The sequence below is a fragment of the Psammomys obesus genome, unplaced genomic scaffold, assembly GCF_907164565.1.
Source record: "Psammomys obesus unplaced genomic scaffold, mPsaObe1.curated_primary_1811, whole genome shotgun sequence".
NCBI classification, from domain to species: Eukaryota; Metazoa; Chordata; class Mammalia; order Rodentia; family Muridae; genus Psammomys; species Psammomys obesus.
This window is the reverse complement of record NW_026596152.1, coordinates 10,102,588-10,121,251: the sequence shown is the minus strand read 5'-3', so window position 1 is coordinate 10,121,251 and position 18,664 is coordinate 10,102,588. Positions and strand designations below refer to the sequence as shown.

General features: G+C 42.6%; 1 protein-coding gene and 1 pseudogene across 1 annotated transcript in view; one reads left to right on the top strand and one right to left on the bottom strand.

Moving 5' to 3' along the window:
- Positions 1-297: 297 nt before the first annotated feature.
- The window catches only part of Cops3 (COP9 signalosome subunit 3), a 24,842-nt gene continuing 6,475 nt past the window's right edge, over positions 298-18,664 (bottom strand). The window contains exons 5-12 of the mRNA XM_055594208.1: positions 17,562-17,654; positions 15,668-15,847; positions 14,206-14,346; positions 11,905-12,078; positions 8,362-8,448; positions 2,863-2,976; positions 1,031-1,111; positions 298-618 (exon numbers count right to left, since the gene is read on the bottom strand). Coding sequence (XP_055450183.1) covers positions 565-618; positions 1,031-1,111; positions 2,863-2,976; positions 8,362-8,448; positions 11,905-12,078; positions 14,206-14,346; positions 15,668-15,847; positions 17,562-17,654 — 924 coding nt within the window. The 3' untranslated portion in view covers positions 298-564. The remainder of the gene's footprint in view (positions 619-1,030; positions 1,112-2,862; positions 2,977-8,361; positions 8,449-11,904; positions 12,079-14,205; positions 14,347-15,667; positions 15,848-17,561; positions 17,655-18,664) is intronic.
- On the top strand, positions 6,763-8,316 carry LOC129666743 (protein phosphatase 1 regulatory subunit 14B-like; annotated as a pseudogene).

Genomic DNA, 18,664 nt, shown 5'->3' with positions numbered 1-18,664 from the left:
ACAGAGTGAGTTCCAGGACAGCCAGAGCTATGCAGAGAAACTCTATCTCAAAAAATAAACAAATAAACAAACACAAAAAATTGGAAAAGGGAGAAAGCCTCAAGATGGCAAAAAGTAAGCCCATCAGGGGTAGGAAGTGTCAAGAGCCAACAGCATCCGGCTCCCAAGACCCTCTCACAGCAGGCCCTCATGTTGCTGTGCAGCTCTCACCTGCTCTCCTGCCAGTTCCTCCTATGCACAGTGAATGTACATTAGAACCTCTGCAGAGGGGAAAAAATCAGAGAATACACATTAACATTCAAGGGATTAAAACAAAAGGCAACTTTAATGCAATAATAACAATAATCTGAGGATAAATAAATCCACAACAGACTCTAAAGTTTTTGATTTTTTTTCTTCTTTGTGGAGAATGGTTTTCTGAAAGCAATAGGACTGAAGATGTTAAAACTGAATTTCTGCATGTCCAGGTGGAACTGGCGTGGAACCGGCATGGTGCTTCCTGCTTCCTCTTCACGCTGGCCAGGTCAAGGTGACAGTTCTGTTACTCCAGGATGGGCATTAGTTTCAAGAGTAACTGGAGGGCTTGTTTCCTGAGTCGTCTTCTTGTGAGCCCATACTCTGTGAAGGGGAAGGCAAAGTGGTGTATTTGTGATCAACTCTACCAGAAGTCTGGTGAAAGCAGGCATGACAGCTACCCGGCCTGCCTCTTCAGGGTAACAGGCCACACGGCTCCCCGAGCATACTTAGCTTAACAAGATATCTCTGTGAATTTTAGGTACTGGCTTTCAAGAACAGCGAAACAACTACACATTTAATGAATGAAACCAAGTTCCTGCACTTAATTAATATCCCTCCTCCCTTTTCAAGTAAGAATCTTGTTTACCGCCAGGCACGCCTGTAGTCCCAGCACTCTGGGAGGCAGAGGCAAGTGGATCGCTGAGTTCCAGGTGAGTCCAGGACAGCCAGGGCTATTACACAGAGAAGCCCTGTCTTGAAGAACAAAAAGGAAAGAAAAAAGAACCTTGTTTACCTTTTGGACAAACTGGGGGTTCACCGTGATCTCCTGGTCCATGGCCTTCAGCCGCTCATCCAGCTCTATGCATTTCAGCATCTGTGCAAGAGCCGTGTCATCATGGTTAGCAAGAAGCACTGCTCAGTCACATTAGTAGGGGCTGAAGACTCAGTTACTGATCTGAACTCCTCAGCTAAGGGATTCTCAAGTCAAAATATTTGGATTCAGGAGTAAATACATGAGCCGGGTGGTGGTGATACACACCTTTTATCCCAGCACACAGACACAGTGGCAGAGGCAGAGGCAAGCAGATCTCTATGAGTTCAAGCCAGCCTAGTGTAGAGTGAATTCCAGGACAGCCAGGGCTACACAGAGAAATCCTGTCTCAAAGACACAGAAGAATGCATGTACTATACACTACCCCAGAGTTGGAACAATACCTGCATACAAACCCATTAGCGCCCTCCTTCCCATGACCAATATATAAATATAATTTATTTATTGTGTGTACGAGTGTTTGTGTACTTGTACACACACGCATGCACGAGCATATGCGGAGGTCTGAGGAAAACTTGCAAGTGTCAGGTTATCTCCTTTCACCATGTAGGTCCCAGGAATTGAACTCAGGTCCTCAGGCTTGGCAGTGCGTGCCTTTACCTGCTGAGCCATCTTGCCAGTTGCCAAACTAAGGTATCATTTTAGGTGACACAAATTATCCACAAATTATAAAAAAAAAAAAAAAAAAAAAAAACGTAATAATAAAGTTCTGCATTCTACTTTAAAAAAAAATTTTTTTTTTCCTGTTTTTCAAGACAGGGTTTTTCTCTATAGCCTTCGCTGTCCTGGACTCGCTTTGTAGACTAGGCTGGCTTTGAACTCACAGAGATCAGCCTGCCTCTGCCTCCTGAGTGCTGGGATTATGGCATGCACCACCACTGCCCAGCTCTACATTGTATTTTTCAAATGCAAGAAAGGAATGTAGGGGAATGCATTCTACATTACCATGTAGTTTTTTTTTTTGGGGGGGGGGTATTCCTCAGATTTTTAAAGACATGTATGAACAATCAAGTTCACTAAGTGAACCATGCATGTGCAGCACCTGCAGAAGTCGGAGGAAGGCATAAGATCCCCTAGAACTGGGGCTACATATGGTTGTGAGCTGCCTTACGGGTGTTGGGAACCAAACCCCGGCCCTCTGGATGAGCAGCCAGTGCTCTCAACTGCTGAGATCTCTCCAGCCCTATCCTGGGAATTTGTTGTTGGTTTTGGTGTTTTCAGACAAGCTTGCTATTTAGTCCAGGTTGTGGTCTCAGACTCACAATCATCTGCCTCCCAAGCACCAGGACTGAAGGAACAGGCAACCATGTGTAGGCAGCTTTTTGTTTCCATACTTAACATGACTTTACTCATTTCCGTCTTTCAAGGTATGAAACACTGTCCAGATAAACCAACTCATTCCCAGAATTGAAAGCAATACTCAAGAGCAGCAGGCCTGCACACACAGGCCACATTGCTGACATGGTACCCCTCTACACGCCCAGGAGACCGCTGTTGCTGACATGAGATGCCATCTCCCAGCGGGATGCCCACAGGAACAAGTCCAACACTGGCAGTTGAGCACAGGTGAAATATTATATCCTTTGTATGTTTTTGGAGTTGAAAGTAGGTTTAGGTAATCTACTTGAGAAATCTAACCTCCCATTTAATATAGCCATGCAATCAATCTGGAAGAGTTCCCAGTAGACCCTTTTGAGTTTGCCAGCTGGGAACTACTTATAGATAGCCTATCCTGGAGCACAGGAGCGTTTCCAATACCTGTCAAAAAGGCCCAAACCAAGCAACATGCTTACCTCTTGATCAATGTTATGAAGCATGGCTGGGTTATTATATTTTTCAGGATTATCATGGAAACTGACCATACCATCTTTCTGGTTAATACTTGCAAAAATTTCTCCATCTTCTATCTAAAAAGAAAAGAAAAGAAAAGAAAAAAAAAAAAAAAAAAGGAATTAAAAAGAAGGAAACCATGAAAGTTTAGACCTGAACTCTGTAGACCAGTGTCTAGATATAACCAAAGGTCCAAAAGCAATGCTTAACTCTTGTTGTGTTGTTCAGACACATCTTAACCTTGTGTTATTCTTCGGCTTCAGACATTGGAATCTGAGCTCACAGGCCTAGCTATTAAAAAAAAAAAAAAAAAAAAAAAAAAAAAGGTTTATGGATGTTTTGCCCTTGCAACTAGAGTTACAGGTGGTTGTGAGCTGCCATGTGGGTGCCAGGACTCAAACCTAGGAGAGCAAGTCTTAACTTCTGAGCCATCTCTCCAGCTCAATTACATACATAGTTTAAGTATTATCTATACATTCAGTGTTTACTAAATGCTATATGCTAGGTATCATTATAGATGCCAAGAATACCCACTGTTGTTTTACCTACCTTCATCCCTCTGTCTCTCCCTTCCCCTCTCCCTCTCTATTTATTGAGTAGGGTCTCACTATGTAGCCCAGGCTGATTTGAAATTCATTTTCTAGACCTGGACAACCTCAAGCACACAAAGACCCGTCTGCCTGCTATACCAGGGCTGGGATTACAGTTATACCCACCACTCCTGGATGTCTTTTATTTATTTGGCTTTCTTTGAGACAGAGTTTTCTTTAAGTCCAGGCTGGCTTTAGCTTCTGCTTCCTCCTCTCAAGTGCTGAGATTAAAATCACATGCTACCATCATGCTGGTTTAATGAACTTTTTTTTTTTTTTTTTTGTTCTTCAGACAGGGTTTCTCTGTATAGCCTTGGCTGTCCTGGCTCTCACTCTGTAGACCAGATTGGACTAGAATTCCTGCCTCTGCCTCCAAATGCTGGGATTAAAGGAGTATGCCACCACAGCCTGGCTTTAATGAACTATTATATAATTTTTTTCAACATTTTATTATTTATGTATATGTGTATAGCTGCATGAGTACCAGCGGAGGCCAGAAGAGGGCTCTAATTCCTGGGAACTGGAGTTATAGACACTTGTGAGCTACCATCTAAGGTCCTCTGCAAGAGCAGCCATAGTGCTCTTAACTACTGAGCCATCTCTCCAATCCCTTAATCAATCATTCAGTCAACAATTAAGGTCAACAATTCAATGGGACTTAAGTGTATTTAATCGGCACTCTAGTCTGCTCCTAAACATCTGCGCCTGCGACAGGAGACCACCCCTCACCAGAAGCCATGCCCTATCCTTTGTCCTAATCTATTTTCCCTCCATGAATGTGCCTGTACATCTTTTTTACTTTTGAGACAGGATCTCAAAGCCCAAGATGGCTTCACACTCTATGTAGCCAAGGGTGGGTTTGAACTAACTCCTGATTCTCCTGCCTCTGCCTACCACATGCTGGGATTACAGATATGCAGCACCATGATCAGGTCCTATTACACATGTCCTATAAATGGCAACATGTCCAATGCATTCTTTTCTGTCTCAGTTTATCTAATGTTCAGGTGCCCTCTTTCTTTTTCCATCTGCAGAACTGAAGATTAAATCCCAGGCTTCGCATATGATAGATGTGCTATAGCAATGAGCTCCAGTCCCAGCCTATTTTTCTTTTCTATGGCTGGTTTGCTTTTTGGAGACACCTATAGCCCAGACTGGCTCGGAACTGGAGATTCTCCAGCCTTCAAGTGTTGAAATGACAAGTATGTCCCATTATGCCCAGCTCTGCCTTTGCATTTTTAAACAGTGTTTTACAGACACACAATTTCTTTTTCTCACTAAGCAGCCTTGCTGGCCTGAAATGAATGATGTAGACCAGGCTGGTCTTAAACTCACAGCACCAGCCTACCCCTGCCTCTCAATTGCTTACTGAGACATGATTTCTAGGACTACTGATTTTTTGTTGTTATTGTTTGGTTGGCTGGTTTGGTTTCTGTTTTTCAAGACAGGGTTTCCCTATGTAGCCCTGGCTGTCCTAGAACTCCATCTGTAGATCAGGCTGGCCTAGAACTCACAGAGACCCACCTGCTTCTGGCTGGGATTAAAGAAGTACACCACCATGCCCAGCTTTCTACTGCACTTTAAAACAGGCTATAGGTTTTTGTTTCATCAATGGAAACCATGTTCTGCTTTTCTGGCAAACCTTTTCTACTACTGCTGGTTTCAAAGTAATTTCATGGTCTGTCCCTGTTCTATTTATACTAGTGTTTGGGGATTTATTTTACACAACCACATCCTGACCATAAGTTACAACAGCAGTAGCAAACACAGTCCCAGATGGCTACGTTTATCCCTAAAAATTGCACCATGATGTTTATTTTGCTTTGAAACAAGATATACTATAGGCCAGGCTGACCTACAACCAACTAGGAAACCCAATACAGCTAGAATACATAGCAATCCTGCTTCAAGCTCCTGATTGCTGGGATTACAGCAAGAGTCACTAGGCCCAGATTCCAGTGTGATTACTATTTGGCCCACTTGTGAGCAAAGGAACTGGGCTGCCTAAAATGGCCATTCCTTGCCTTGAAAGGGACAGTAAACGATGTTACTGAAATAGCAGCTCCAGCCTAAAGCATACTAATTAGAATTCAGAGTTCTTTCACCATAGATATTACTGCACGTTCAAATTCGATCTGAACTGTGGTTCACAACAATACTTTTTGTAACAACCAGAATAGAAAGCAATCCAAATGGCCACAGTTATAATAGAAAGGTACAGTATAACACTACAGCCTGAAAAATGGACGAACTACAAATACATCTTACATGCGTGGCTCTTAAAAAGCATGCCTTATACACCATTTACATAAAGCTCAAAATCAACACAACTAAACAAACTGTTAGAAGTCAGGACATCACTGAACCTTCTCGCCAGGGACTGGGCTGAAAGCAGATACAAAGGAGTGCTGTCGTATTCTGTCTCTTCATGGATATCTGCGTCTTTTGAAAATGTGTGTGCTGGGGGCTAGAGCAACGCTTCAGCGGTTAAGAGCATGTGAAGAGGCTGTCCTCCCAGAGAACCCAGTTCATTACCCAGCACTCACATGGTGGCCCACAATGGTATAATTCTAGGGCAAGCGGATCCAAATCCCTCTTCTGGCTTCTGGAGCACTGCACGCACGTGGTGGACAGACATGCATGCAGGCAAAACATCCACTCACAAGACATTTTAAAAGAGAGAAAATGTTGTAGTAGAATACCTATTTCAGTGCACCTTTATGCACATTACCTAGTAAAATAGTAGCTAATGACCTTGCCTCATCAGCCTGCCACCCCAGGGCTGCTGTGATGCTAAGTCTTTTAAAGGTCTGCTTTAATTCTAATTAATTATTATTATTATTTTAAAAGATTTATTTCTTTATTATATATACAATGTTCTGATGCATATATACCTGCAGTCAAGAAGAGGGCACCAGATCTCATGATAGATGGTTGTGAGCCACCATGTGGTTGCTGGGAATTGAACTCAGGACCTCTGGAAGAGCAGCCAGTGCTCTTAATCTCTGAGCCATCTCTCCAGCCCCATCCTTTATTTGTATTTGTGTGTATATGTCTGTGTGTGTGCCATGTGCGCTCAGGTGTCCTTGGAGGTCAGCTGGAGTTATAGGCAGTATCAGGTGCCAGGCAGGGGTACCGAGAACTGAACTCAGGTTTTCTGGAAGAGCAACAAGCACTCTTAACCACTGAGCCATATCTCTAGCCCTAAATCTAGCTTTAAGCTGGTGCTGAGCGTGTCAAGTTTGTCCTAGCACTTCGTCTGTGCTATTCCACATGCAACATCCTGACATTGCCCACAGTGAGGTCTGGAACCTGACTCAGAATGTAAAGTCAACATCAGAGCACACTGGTTCAGTTGCTTTTTTCTTTTTCTTTTAAGCAGACCTTGATGCTGATGGTTGTTTCAGCATACATACATGAGTAGTGGAGTGATCCTATCAGATCACCATAGCAGCACTACTTTATGCTTTGTATCTGTGAAATACTTCAGGGATCTTTCAAGTGACTTAAATGTAATAAATAAGGAACATAAACTGGCTACCACCATGATGTATACCGTACACTTAACTGAGTGTCCTAAAGGAGTCCCGGGACGAAAACCGCATCTACAAGGTGGTACTATCTGGAGAGCAGAAACTTCAGGAGGCGAGGCTAGTGGGAAGATCCTGGGGGTGTATCTTTGAAGGAAATTGTGAGACCTCAGTCTTTCTTTTCCGGTTTTCTTCACATGCTCCCGTCATGAAGTACCACCCTCACCCAAGGCCAGACCAATGAGACCTCATATCAGACCGAAAATGAGCTAAATCATTCTTTTCTCATTATAAAGTTACTTGTCTCATATAGTTCTTTGTAGTAATGCAGCTATGAGTAGGAAAATGGTTGACTCTGAATGTTTCCTTTTTTTTTTTAACCTGATTTTTCTCCATAATGAACACCAATTGCTTTTATAAAAACAAAATCCACTGGACCCTGAGGAACAAAGGGCAGGCGGAATAGCCAAGCCCAGGGGTTCCACATGCTGTAGCTGCCCCCGGCTCCCCACCCCTGCCCTCACCTAGGAACCCGCAAGAAGCCCTTGAGCATCCGGAGGCGTTGGCGCAAGGAGGGACCGAGCCTGCACGTGGCCCGGTGGCCTCCATGGTGGACAGCAGCCCCCTGCAGGGAAAGGGGGGTGGCGTTGGCTGCTCCCGGCCCCTGGCTGGGCAGTGGTGGCCCAAGGCCCTGAGTCTACTTCTAGTGTCCCCAAGGGACTATAGGTGAAGGCTTGGGGGCGCAGTGACCCGGTGAGATGGCAAGCGAAGGTCACCATCAAGTATGACCACAAGGAGCTAACCGGGAGTGGACCTGAGAACAGCTCACAGGCCTCTGTGACTGCCAGGAAGAGGAGATCCCAGAGCTCGAGATTGGTGTGGATGAGCTCTTGGACATGAAAAGAGGCTACCCGGGCTGCTGCAGTCAAGGAGCTGTTAGTAGCTGACTGTTACAAACCCGCTGAGGCCTTCATCTCTGGCCTGCTGGACAAGATCTGGGCATCAGAAGCTGAGCACACCCCAGAAGAATTAAGGGTCCTGACTCAGATGGCCGTAGCTCCCACAGGACAATTGCTGCCTCCAACCTCGTAGCAGCAGCAATACCAGGGGATCCTGCAGCCAGGCCTGGTGCCCTGAGCAGGGATCCCTATACCCCTGCCTAGGGGCCACTTCCCTTGCCCTCAGTTTTCCATTTTGGGTTTTCTTTTTAATTGTTATTAAACTGATGGGACTTTTTGTGTTTTTATATTGACTCTGCGGCGCAGGCCCTTTAAAAATAAAGCTAGGATGTGCCTTTGAGCAGAAGAAAAATCCACTAGTTAAAGTTTTGAAATAGACTTACCATGTGTAGAACATATTTTTCTGCCTCCTGAGGTCCAGATAACTGCACGCGACTTGCCATGTCTTGTAACGATAGTGTTAAAAAGGTCTGAAAGTCAGAAGTAAATTAATCACACTGACTGTGTTCAGCATGCTTTCCATTGCTACATAAAATAAAATTTCCTTTGTGAAAATGACTTGATGGCTGACAAGATGGCTCACTGGGTAAAGGTGTCTGCAGCCAAGTCTGACAACCCGAATGGTGGAAGGAGAGAACTGGTTCCCCTGTGTTGTTCTTTGCTCTACACAGATGTGCACAAGTACACAAACACACACACACACACACACACACACACACACACACACACACACACACACTTTCTTTCATAAGTAAGAAAATGGTTAAGTCTCAGAAATCAGAAGAGCAAAAGCTATGCAAATAAAGAAGAAACCAAAGGGACATCCATCATTAGGAAAATGTCAGTGAAACTATACTGGTTGCATTTTCCATTGGGCACTGCTGGTGGGCCTGTGCTGACAGAAGTATCTGTGATGGAGGCTTAGGCTACCTGGAAAGAGGTCAGGACACACTGAGGAAAAGAAGGCGAGAACAGCACGTTTCTGGTCACAAATAATTGTCTGCACAGACATACACCCAAGAGACATGAGAGGAATCTAATGTCCAGCCAGGCCTGGTTGACCACACCTTTAATCCCAGTACTTGGGAGGAGGAGACAGATGGATCTCTCTGAGTTCGAGGCTAGCCTCGTCTGATTAGCAAGTTCTAGGCCAGAGAGGGCTACACAATGAGACCCTGTCTGAAATAAATCACCAAACAATGTCTAAACACAGTGGCAGAAAGAAACCCCTCTACAATATGATGTGGCAGATAAAACTCCCATCCAATGACTTCCGCACCTGTCCACCTCAGGACACAGCTCCTATCACAAACATTAATACACACATGGTATGTATGCGGAGGCTTCTCCAAACAGCCTCTTTCTGATTTTCTAAGAAGAGATTTCATTTGCCTAGAAACTTCTCTTCTACTATTACTCTGGCACTAGGAGCAATGCCAAGTGTAACTACCACCACCGGAGATTTACCCTTTGGACAAAACACTGCCCTGCCTACCTCACTTTATAGAAGTCCTTCCCTCGATGCCCTGAACAGTGCTCACGAGCTCAGTATGCTATGCTCTACCAGGAGTGAGCACATGAAGGACCCAGGACACAGTGAGTTATGAGCCACTTGCCTCAGCTCTGGCCTCACCACTTTAAGACCCTATTTATTTGATCAAATTATTTTTTCTTAGAAATTTTTATTTTTTTCTTTGTATGCTTATTTTATTCTGGATTATCCTATTTTGGCCAGAAAACACAATTACTATATTGCTACCTCAAAAGTACAAGCTGGTAACTATTGCAAAGTGTTAAACTGGGGCTGGAGAGTTGGCTCAGCAGTTAAGAGCACTGGCTACTCTTCCAGATGACCTAGGTTAAATTCCCAGCACCCACATGACAGCTCAAACTGTCTGTAACTCCAGTTCCAGAGGATCTGACACCTTTACACAGATATACATGCAGGCAAAACACCAATGCACATTAAACAAATAAAAATAAAAATTTAAAATGTTAAACTATGGCTACTGATTTTCATAGCAATGCCTGCATATTGAGTTCTTTCTTTGCTTTGTTTGAGAGAATCTTACTATGTAGCCTGGCTAGCCTGGAACTTTCCTCTATGTATACTAGGCTGGCCTTGGACTCAGGGATCTGCTTACCTCTGCCTTCCACATGCCTGGGATCACAGGCATGTGCTACCATACCAAACCACATTAGTTCTGAAATTGATTTGTCTAGTTGACAGGTTACTTTTCTGAGTTGCTTTTGTCACATTCTTCATTTTCCTCTTACAAATTACTTCTTAGCAATATTTTGCTAATTTTCTGAGCCAGGAAGCTGTCACCATTCTTTCTAGAATCTAGACTCTTAGGAGGGTTGGTCAGTGGCAGCTCCTCACCCTCTTCTTCTCTAGACCCTATGTCCCAAGGCCTGTCCACCTCCACAACTAATTCCCTGTTCTGCTTCTTTAGCATCCACCATCACTTCCTGCTGTCAGCTGGGCATCCTGGCTACAGCCTGATTTAGCCCCTACACGCTCCCTACCACCAACTGCCGAGGATGTGGATTCCCATGTAGTGAGAATTCTGTTTTTAAAAAAAAACCCAGTTATGCAACTAGTTTTTATTTGTTTGTTTTAATTCCAGATGTGGGATATGGGGCCGTTCTGGATCGTCCACAGCTGCTAACTATCATTTGTCTGTGCTCTAGGAAGGCCATGATTTTTGGCAGCTACAGATAGTTTCTGTGAGTGTGTGATGTTTGGAACTTTTCAGAGGGGGTAAAAGCCAGAGCCCCATGAGGAGCTGGAGTGCGCCGAAGAGAGGCTGCTGCTGGTTGCTGTTGATGCAGTTTGTTAAGCATCAGCAAAGACACAGAGGAAACTGAAGATCCTGACAACAAAGGTCAAAATTGTTCCAAGGAACCTGAATGCTCCCAATTAGCTGGAAGTAGCCTAAACAGGTTTATGGCCCTTTTTCCTCTTAATCTATCTTGACTACCTAGTGTTGGGGGCCTGGAAGAGATTAAGGTGAAGGGTGGTAGATATAAGAACCCAATAAAGTAGCCCCCCTAAAGCATGCCTACATCCCCATTATCTTACCAGCTGTCACTGCCAGGCTGTTAGCAAATTCTCTACCCAAAAGCCAAGTGCTATATAAGCTTTTTTTTAGTAAAATTCCTATTACTTACAGCATATACTTTTAAACAGGGGATTTAGATTTATATTTCTCTTCACAGTTCAAACACTTAATAAAAAGCATATTTCTTTCTTCTTTTTTCCCCTTGAGTCAGTCTGGCTACACTGCTCGGACTAGCTTCAAGAAACCCTCATCAGCATTCCACTCCAAGCTGCTAGGACTACATGCACACGCCATCATAGGCCCAGCAGACATTTTCCACTATCAGAAGCCCTGAACATGAGATGAAGCCTTAAAAATGAAGAGCAGGACATGGTGGCACATACCTGTAACTCCAGCACTCTGGAGATTAAGGCAGGAGGATCATGAGTTTAAGATCCACTTGGGCAACATAGCAAGATGCTTTCTAATAAGAACTTCCTTACCTCTTACACCTCTCTAACTCTGACCTGAATGCTTATGTCTAAGCAGAGATCAGCACAGACTGAGATGGTCAAGGCCAGCGATCACTAGCCACCCAGCACGCCCCACTTGGTGACGCCTTCAGGGCTACTTCTCTGCCTCCCAGTGTAGCCGTATACCTTTCTTCCTCTTCACCTGCTCCTCTTCTCAAATACCCTGTTCTAGCCCTGAAAAGACCAAAAGGTATCAATCAAGCTCTTTCTAAACCCAGCTCCAAGTCTCTCTCAGTGTAGAATCCTGCCATACTTTATCCTGTACCTGCTTCCTCTGTGCTCAGAAGGAAGAGAAAGGGAAACCAGCTCAAGAACAGCCAAGGCGCAGCGGGAGCAGCGCCTGCCTCACCTTTGTTAGCCTCTGAATGTTCTTCTTGTAGAGAGACGACAGGCATTGCTTCACCAGGCCCATGTTGTTATCTCGAGTGAAGGTTTCGCTGTGCTTGTTCACTAGGTTCCGGAGCTCCGATGGGTTATTGGTTGAATAAACTTGTGCTAATTCATGGTAAGCATTGCTGAGAGGCTGACGGTTTAAGGTGAAAAAGAATTACAGCAGTGTATTTTGAGAAAATATGACATTGCATATTGTCATAGTTACACTTAATCCAAAGCAAATGCCTGGGTTTTAAGACCAAGGACAGAAATACACTATGGATTAATTTATTATCAATAATTTAGTGAAGAGTAACGTCTTTTCTCTATTGGTGATTCTGTTTCACCACAAGGTGCAATGGAACAATTTTATTTCCATTCAGGAACTTGGCAGAGAGCCGAACGAATGTGACAGCTCCGGAGCACCATCAGGCAGAAACTGACTGAAATGCACCTGACTGGTCTTGTTCTAAGATCCACATTACTGTAAGTTACTAAGTCCTCTGAGCTATGAAGACAATCACTTTACAAAGGCACTGCACCGTCAGCAGGTCTGCTGTCTGCTTGGGGGCTCTCAGGAGCTCAGGAGCTTTCTGTGGTGTTCTGAGGTGTTCATGGGAACCAGCAGGTTCCCATGGGGCACTTTTAGCTACCTTTCCCCCTCAGGGGGGTACAAATTAGTCAAGAGTCTTGAAAGCTACAAGGGCCTCTCAGGCAGAGTTCAGGTGGCCATTGTCAACAAACAACATATCAGACTGACAGCCCTAAAGTTTTGAGGGTCTTTTCATTTCTTTTTTATTTTTTTGGTTTATTGATTTTATTTTATTTTAATTTAATTTTTATTTTTCAAGACAGTATTTCTCTATGTGTAGCTCTGGCTGTCGTGGAACTCACTTTGTAGACCAGGCTGGCATCAAACTCACAGAGATCCGCCTATCTCTGCTTCCCAAGTGCTGGGACTAAAGGCATTCACTACAATGGCCGGCTTCATTTCTATCTTTCATTCTTTGTTTTTTCTTTTTTGACACACAGTCTCTCTATAGAGCACAGCTGTCCTGGAAATCTCTCTATAGACCAAGCTGGCCTCCAATTCAAGAGATCTGACTGCCTTTGCCTCCTGAGTACTGGAATTAAAATGTGTACTACCACAATCAGGTATTAAAATTTTGAGTTTTATGATAGAATGACATCATCATCATAACTCTTTGCAACAGCTCAACTTAAAAAGAAGCCATATTCGCACAGTATTTATTTTTGCAGTGCTAGGAACTGAACCTAGGATCCTGAACATACCAGGCCTGAGCTATGTTCCCAGTCACACGTATACATTTATGCATGTATACTGGTATACATTTGTCTAAATACCAGAGGTCCATCTCAAGTGTAGTATCTCAGCAGGTGTCTATTTATGTTTTTTTGTTGTTGTGGTTGGTTGGTTGGTTTTTTTGTTTTGTTTTTTTGGCTTTTTGAGACAGTTTTTTTATGAAGCCTTGACTGTCCTGGAACTCTTTAGACAAGGCTGGATTTGAACTCAAAAGATTTGCCTGCCTTTGCTTTCACAAGTGCTGGGAATAAGGACATGCTAGGCTGCCACCACTGCCCGGCCTTATCCACCTATTTTTTGACACAAAATGTCTCACTAGGACCTGGGACTCACCAGAGGTCAGTGAGACCCAGGAGTCACTCGTTTTCACCTTGCTCATCTTTTCCCAGGGTTCTAGGAAACAAACTCAAGCACTTTATCAACTATGCTATCTCCTAAGCCCTGTCTCTGTGTGCACTTAACAACAACAAAACCCCTCATTATTTTCTTTTTTAAATGTTGTCCCAAAGTTTGGCTCAACCAAATCCAGGGAAAACTGGAACAAGACAGTAGTTAATAGGAACTTTAGTAAGATATCCCAACATCTGAATTAGTTAAAGTTCAATCAAATCAGAACTGTGTTCAGTATTCTGACTATAATGTAATAGAGAAATACAACATGAAAATCCACCCCTTGCAAGAGCTTAAACACCTACAGTCGGAGAACCAGAGCAAAAGCTGGAAACTGGCTTCTGAGAAACAGCTCATAACAGGAGAAGCAAGATGTATATGGACTAGAACACAGCTAAAGATTCTGAATGAGCCACATTCCCAGACTCAGATAATACAGATTTCCTAATCAGAAGTTGCTGGGAGACCCAAGTAACTATAAAATAAAATTACAAGACTATATTGTCACAATATTTTTACATACAAATTAATAGAGAATGTAAGACAATCACTTTAAACACTTACCTTAATAAACCTACCCACAATTTGAGAAGTATATTTAGGCAGCTGTTGTACTTTGCCGAGTAATATCAAAGACACTAAAATATACTTTTTATATGATTCCAACATGATATGACTGACTGCCATGGCAGGAGTAGTTATAGCCTGAGCAAAAGAATGAGTGTAGTGAAGATATGGCACAGTGTAGCAGTAAAGATCAAATGGCCTCATGTATCACTTTAATTATAAAACAACTCCAATGTCCATTTTTATTAATATATTCTTATCATATCTATTTATGTACAGAGTATAGGTGCCTGTGCATACACCAATAAATACTGGAGTCAAAGAACACATCTATAGCTCTCTCCACCATGTGGGTTCTTAAGATCAAACTTGTCAGGAGGCTGGGCAAGCCTTTACCTGCTGAGTCATGATTTTCCAAAGTTTTTATAAAATGGGGGAGCATGGGTAGTCCTCCACTACAAATTCTGCTGTTGGGGGAGTTGCAGAGGTCAGCTAATCCCCAACACAATGGAGAAGCCTCACTCTGGGAAAACTTTCTTGATCAGAAGAAAGTTTCCCCTGCCAGAAGGCATATAACACTTTCGTTTGTTTTTTAGATAGATACTGGCTATATAGCCCATAGCTGCCCTGGAAATCAAGTGCCTACTGAACTCTTGAGTATGTGTCAGCATTCGTGGCTTGTGGCAGCTTTATTGAAATATAACTCAAAGTCCAAAATTTACACCTTTAAAAAATGTAATTCAGTGGTTTCTACTACATTTACTGGGTTGTGATACTATTATCATTGCCTAATTCCAGACTATTTCGATCCCTCAAAAAGAAACCCCTATCCATAAAAGCACCTATTTTTCACTTTTTCTCCCAAAACCTCAGGCAACCATACTCTATTTCTGTCTCTGGACTTGTCTGTTCTAGACACTTGGATAAAAGATATCACAAATATGTGATCTTTTGTGACTAACTTCTTTACCTTAACAATTGTTCCACTGCTGAGGTCAGCACCTCTGTCCTTTATGTGGCTGAAAATGATTCCACTGGGTGGACATACCATTATCCATTCTTCAGATCATTAGTTTTCCCGGCTGTTCCTACCTTTTGGTCCTCCATGTTTTTATGTGGACAGTGTTTTTTATTTCTCTTTAACATATTCTTAGGAGAAGAATTGCTAGGCCACGTGCTTAATATTGTAACGGTTTGCTCTCTGGTGTTGGGGTTCAACCTAGGAACGAGTAAGGCAACCACTAAACTGTACCTCAGATCTTGAGTTTTTTCATAACGGCCAAACTCTTTTCCAAAGTGACTGTCATTTTGCAATCCTACATGCAATTAGGAGGGCTCTAAATTTTCCGCACCCTTGCTAATGCTGTCACTGCCTGTCCTTCGACCTTAGCTCTCCTAGGATGTGAGAACCTGGGACACTCTGTTACTGTCTGGATCACAGCTTTAGAAAACTGATTACCTGCTCATAAAAGTAGAGTGCCCTTTCAAAGTTCTTCAGCCCCGTGTAGATCATCCCTCCATAATAATAGTAGCACAGAAAGTGTTTTGCATCATAGGCTCCATTCTCTTTACAGATATCCATCATGTCCACATCAAGATATGGAAGGGCAGGTTTAAAGCACTTCGCTAGTAAACATAGCTATAAAGAAAATTTTATTAACTCATTTAAAATTTTACTATGGCAGGTGTTAGAAAAAAATTCAGATTCCAAAATTTTAAGATAATACTATTTTGCTTTACAGTTGACTAATAACACAAATATTAACACATTATTCTATTTTCTTAACCATCTAGAACAAAAGAGCATTTCCTACACTCACACCTGTAATCCTTGCCACTCAGGCAGCTGAAGCAGGACTGCTGCAAATTCAAGGCCAGCCTGGACTACAGATTAAGATTCTATCAAATAAGAGGGAAAAAAAAAGATAAAAATAAAACTACAAAGTAAAAATACTAACACTAAGGTATCCACCCAAAACTTGTAAATCTCTGGATGAGTAAACAGATGTGTCCATTTTCAATTCATTGGGCTAATAAAACAAAAGCAGACCAGTGTTAAGCAGAGCATAGTGGTACAAGCGTTTAATCTTGGCACTGAGCCTGATGCAGGTGGATCTCTGAGTTCTAAGCCAGCCTCCTTTTCAGAGGTGGTTCCAGAACAGTCAGGGCTACACAAAGAAACCCTGTCTTGGGGGAAAACAAATATAAAATCAGACCAGGGTGATCAGCTTAAAAGTGAAAATTATTTCTTTTAAATTAATCCTTTCTCAAACTGAAACCTTGAGGTAAGTATAAAACGTACAAAAGAACAAAAAGCAAGGACAAAGGTAAGTAATGAATCTAAACAGTGGCAGCAGTGAAGATGTCTGCAAACTCCCTCAACAGCCATTTTCAAAAATTAGGTATAACCAGGTACTGGAGTGCACATCTTTAATCTCAGCTCTTGGAGGAAGAGGCAGGCAGACTGAGTCTGAGACCAACTTGGTCTACAGAGCGAGTTTCAGGACAGCTAAGTCTTAAGTAGAGAGGCCTTGTCTCAAAAAAACGAACAATAATAATGAAGTAAAATAAAAGTTAAGTATATGCTATCACTGTCACAAAAGCACTTTGAAAGATACAAGATGTAAGGAAAGGAACAAATGTCCAAGGTAGACCACGTAAGAAACACTGCAGTCTAGCTCAGTATGACCTACGCATTCTACAGATGCTATATAGTGTAATACAGATCAGATTCATCTCCTGAGATGCATTAAATAGGAAAAAAGCAAGATAGACAAAAATTCACAAAAATTACTGGGATATGTGGTCTTTTTTCTTTTTAAAGAAAAAGAAATCGGCAGAGATCGGCGTGTACTGAGGTCAGCTGGTTTGTATTCATCTTTTTTCTTTTTAAAGAAAAAAGTACATACAATTGCTTGTATGTGTAAATTGTCTGTAGAAGGAATACACAAGAAAGTACTAACATGAGTTTTCTCTGACAAAAAAAACTGTCACTGGCAACAGGGGCAGGGAGGCCTCATCACATACCCCCCTTTTTGAATAATCTTTTGGACTTTGAACTACTTAACATAAGACAGACAGACAAACAGACGGATAGATAAAAGACAGATAGTTTTAAGACATAAAAAGTTGCCTGTGTTTTTACTCTAAGTTCCATAACTGATTTAACAGAAAATGACTTAAATTAAAAAACAAAACAAAACAAAAAAACTATAGCCATTACAATGATTCCACTCGAAAGCCCCACCCTGTGCCTGAGCCTGTATAGCACAGACTCCTCCCATTATCTTGTGGAGCAAGCCCACAGCCTCCCACCTCTTAGCAGGTATGACTCACATACTTTGGCTGCGTACCTGGCAGAGATCGGCGTGTACTGAGGTCAGCTGGTTTGTATTCATCTGCATCTTGTCTATGGCTTGTTTAAGGATGCCAATTCCTCGAAGAGGCTGTCAGAAATGACATCTCTTTCAGATAAGTTCTCAAAGTTGGCAGCACATTGGATCTTATGTTGTCACTTACAAATAAAAAACAACACTAATTGATAGGTTCTTTACAGAGCAATAAGGTTCCCACAATATGTCAGGAAATGTCTGCCTCTTTAGGCAGAAAGTGTTTTAACATGTTTCTTGAAATACGTAGATACTTTCAGTATCATACTTTAAAACAAAACCTCTTTTTTCTTTTACAACTCTCAATGTAAACTATTGCTTTCTTGAGTCTAGGGAGATGGTTCAGTTGGTAAAGTGATTGTCACGTAAGTAAGACTATCCGAGTTCAGTCCCCAGAACCCAAGTACACGTGGCTGTGGCCGTCAGCACTGGAACTCCAGCACTGAAGGACCAAAGACAGAGGATCTCTCCGGCTTACGGCTAGCCAGTCTAGACACCAGAGAGCTAAATACATAGATATTTAGTACTTTCCTAACGGTCAGAGAGAACTTTTCCACATCATTTACCATAGATTAGCACTGTAGCTTAGAAGCTAAGCTTGTGGATGATGGTGCTAGGATATTTTTCACAGGGAAGTATTTGCCCTACAGAGCAAATTACCACTGAATCTGTAAGCACATATGATACGCAGACTGTTTCCTGTGCCCGGTTATAAACAGCAGTACTTGGCCTCAAGTGAGGCACAACACGCTGGTCAGAAGACGAGGCTATAAAATACCTATATTACTCTGTGGCTTTTCAATAAAGAGGAGGCATGGTAACAGTTCTCCTCTCCCCCACTTAGGAAGAGAAACAGCAGTATCTCCCGCCCCACAGGACAGGGTATCATGTAGCCCAGTTTAACCTGGAACTAAATATGTAGACAAGGATGACCTTGAACCCATGAACCTCCTGTCTCTATCTTCTGAGTGCTGGGATTACTACTCAGCTTTATATATAAATCCATATACATATGTATACACACACACACACACACACACACACACACACACACACACACACACACA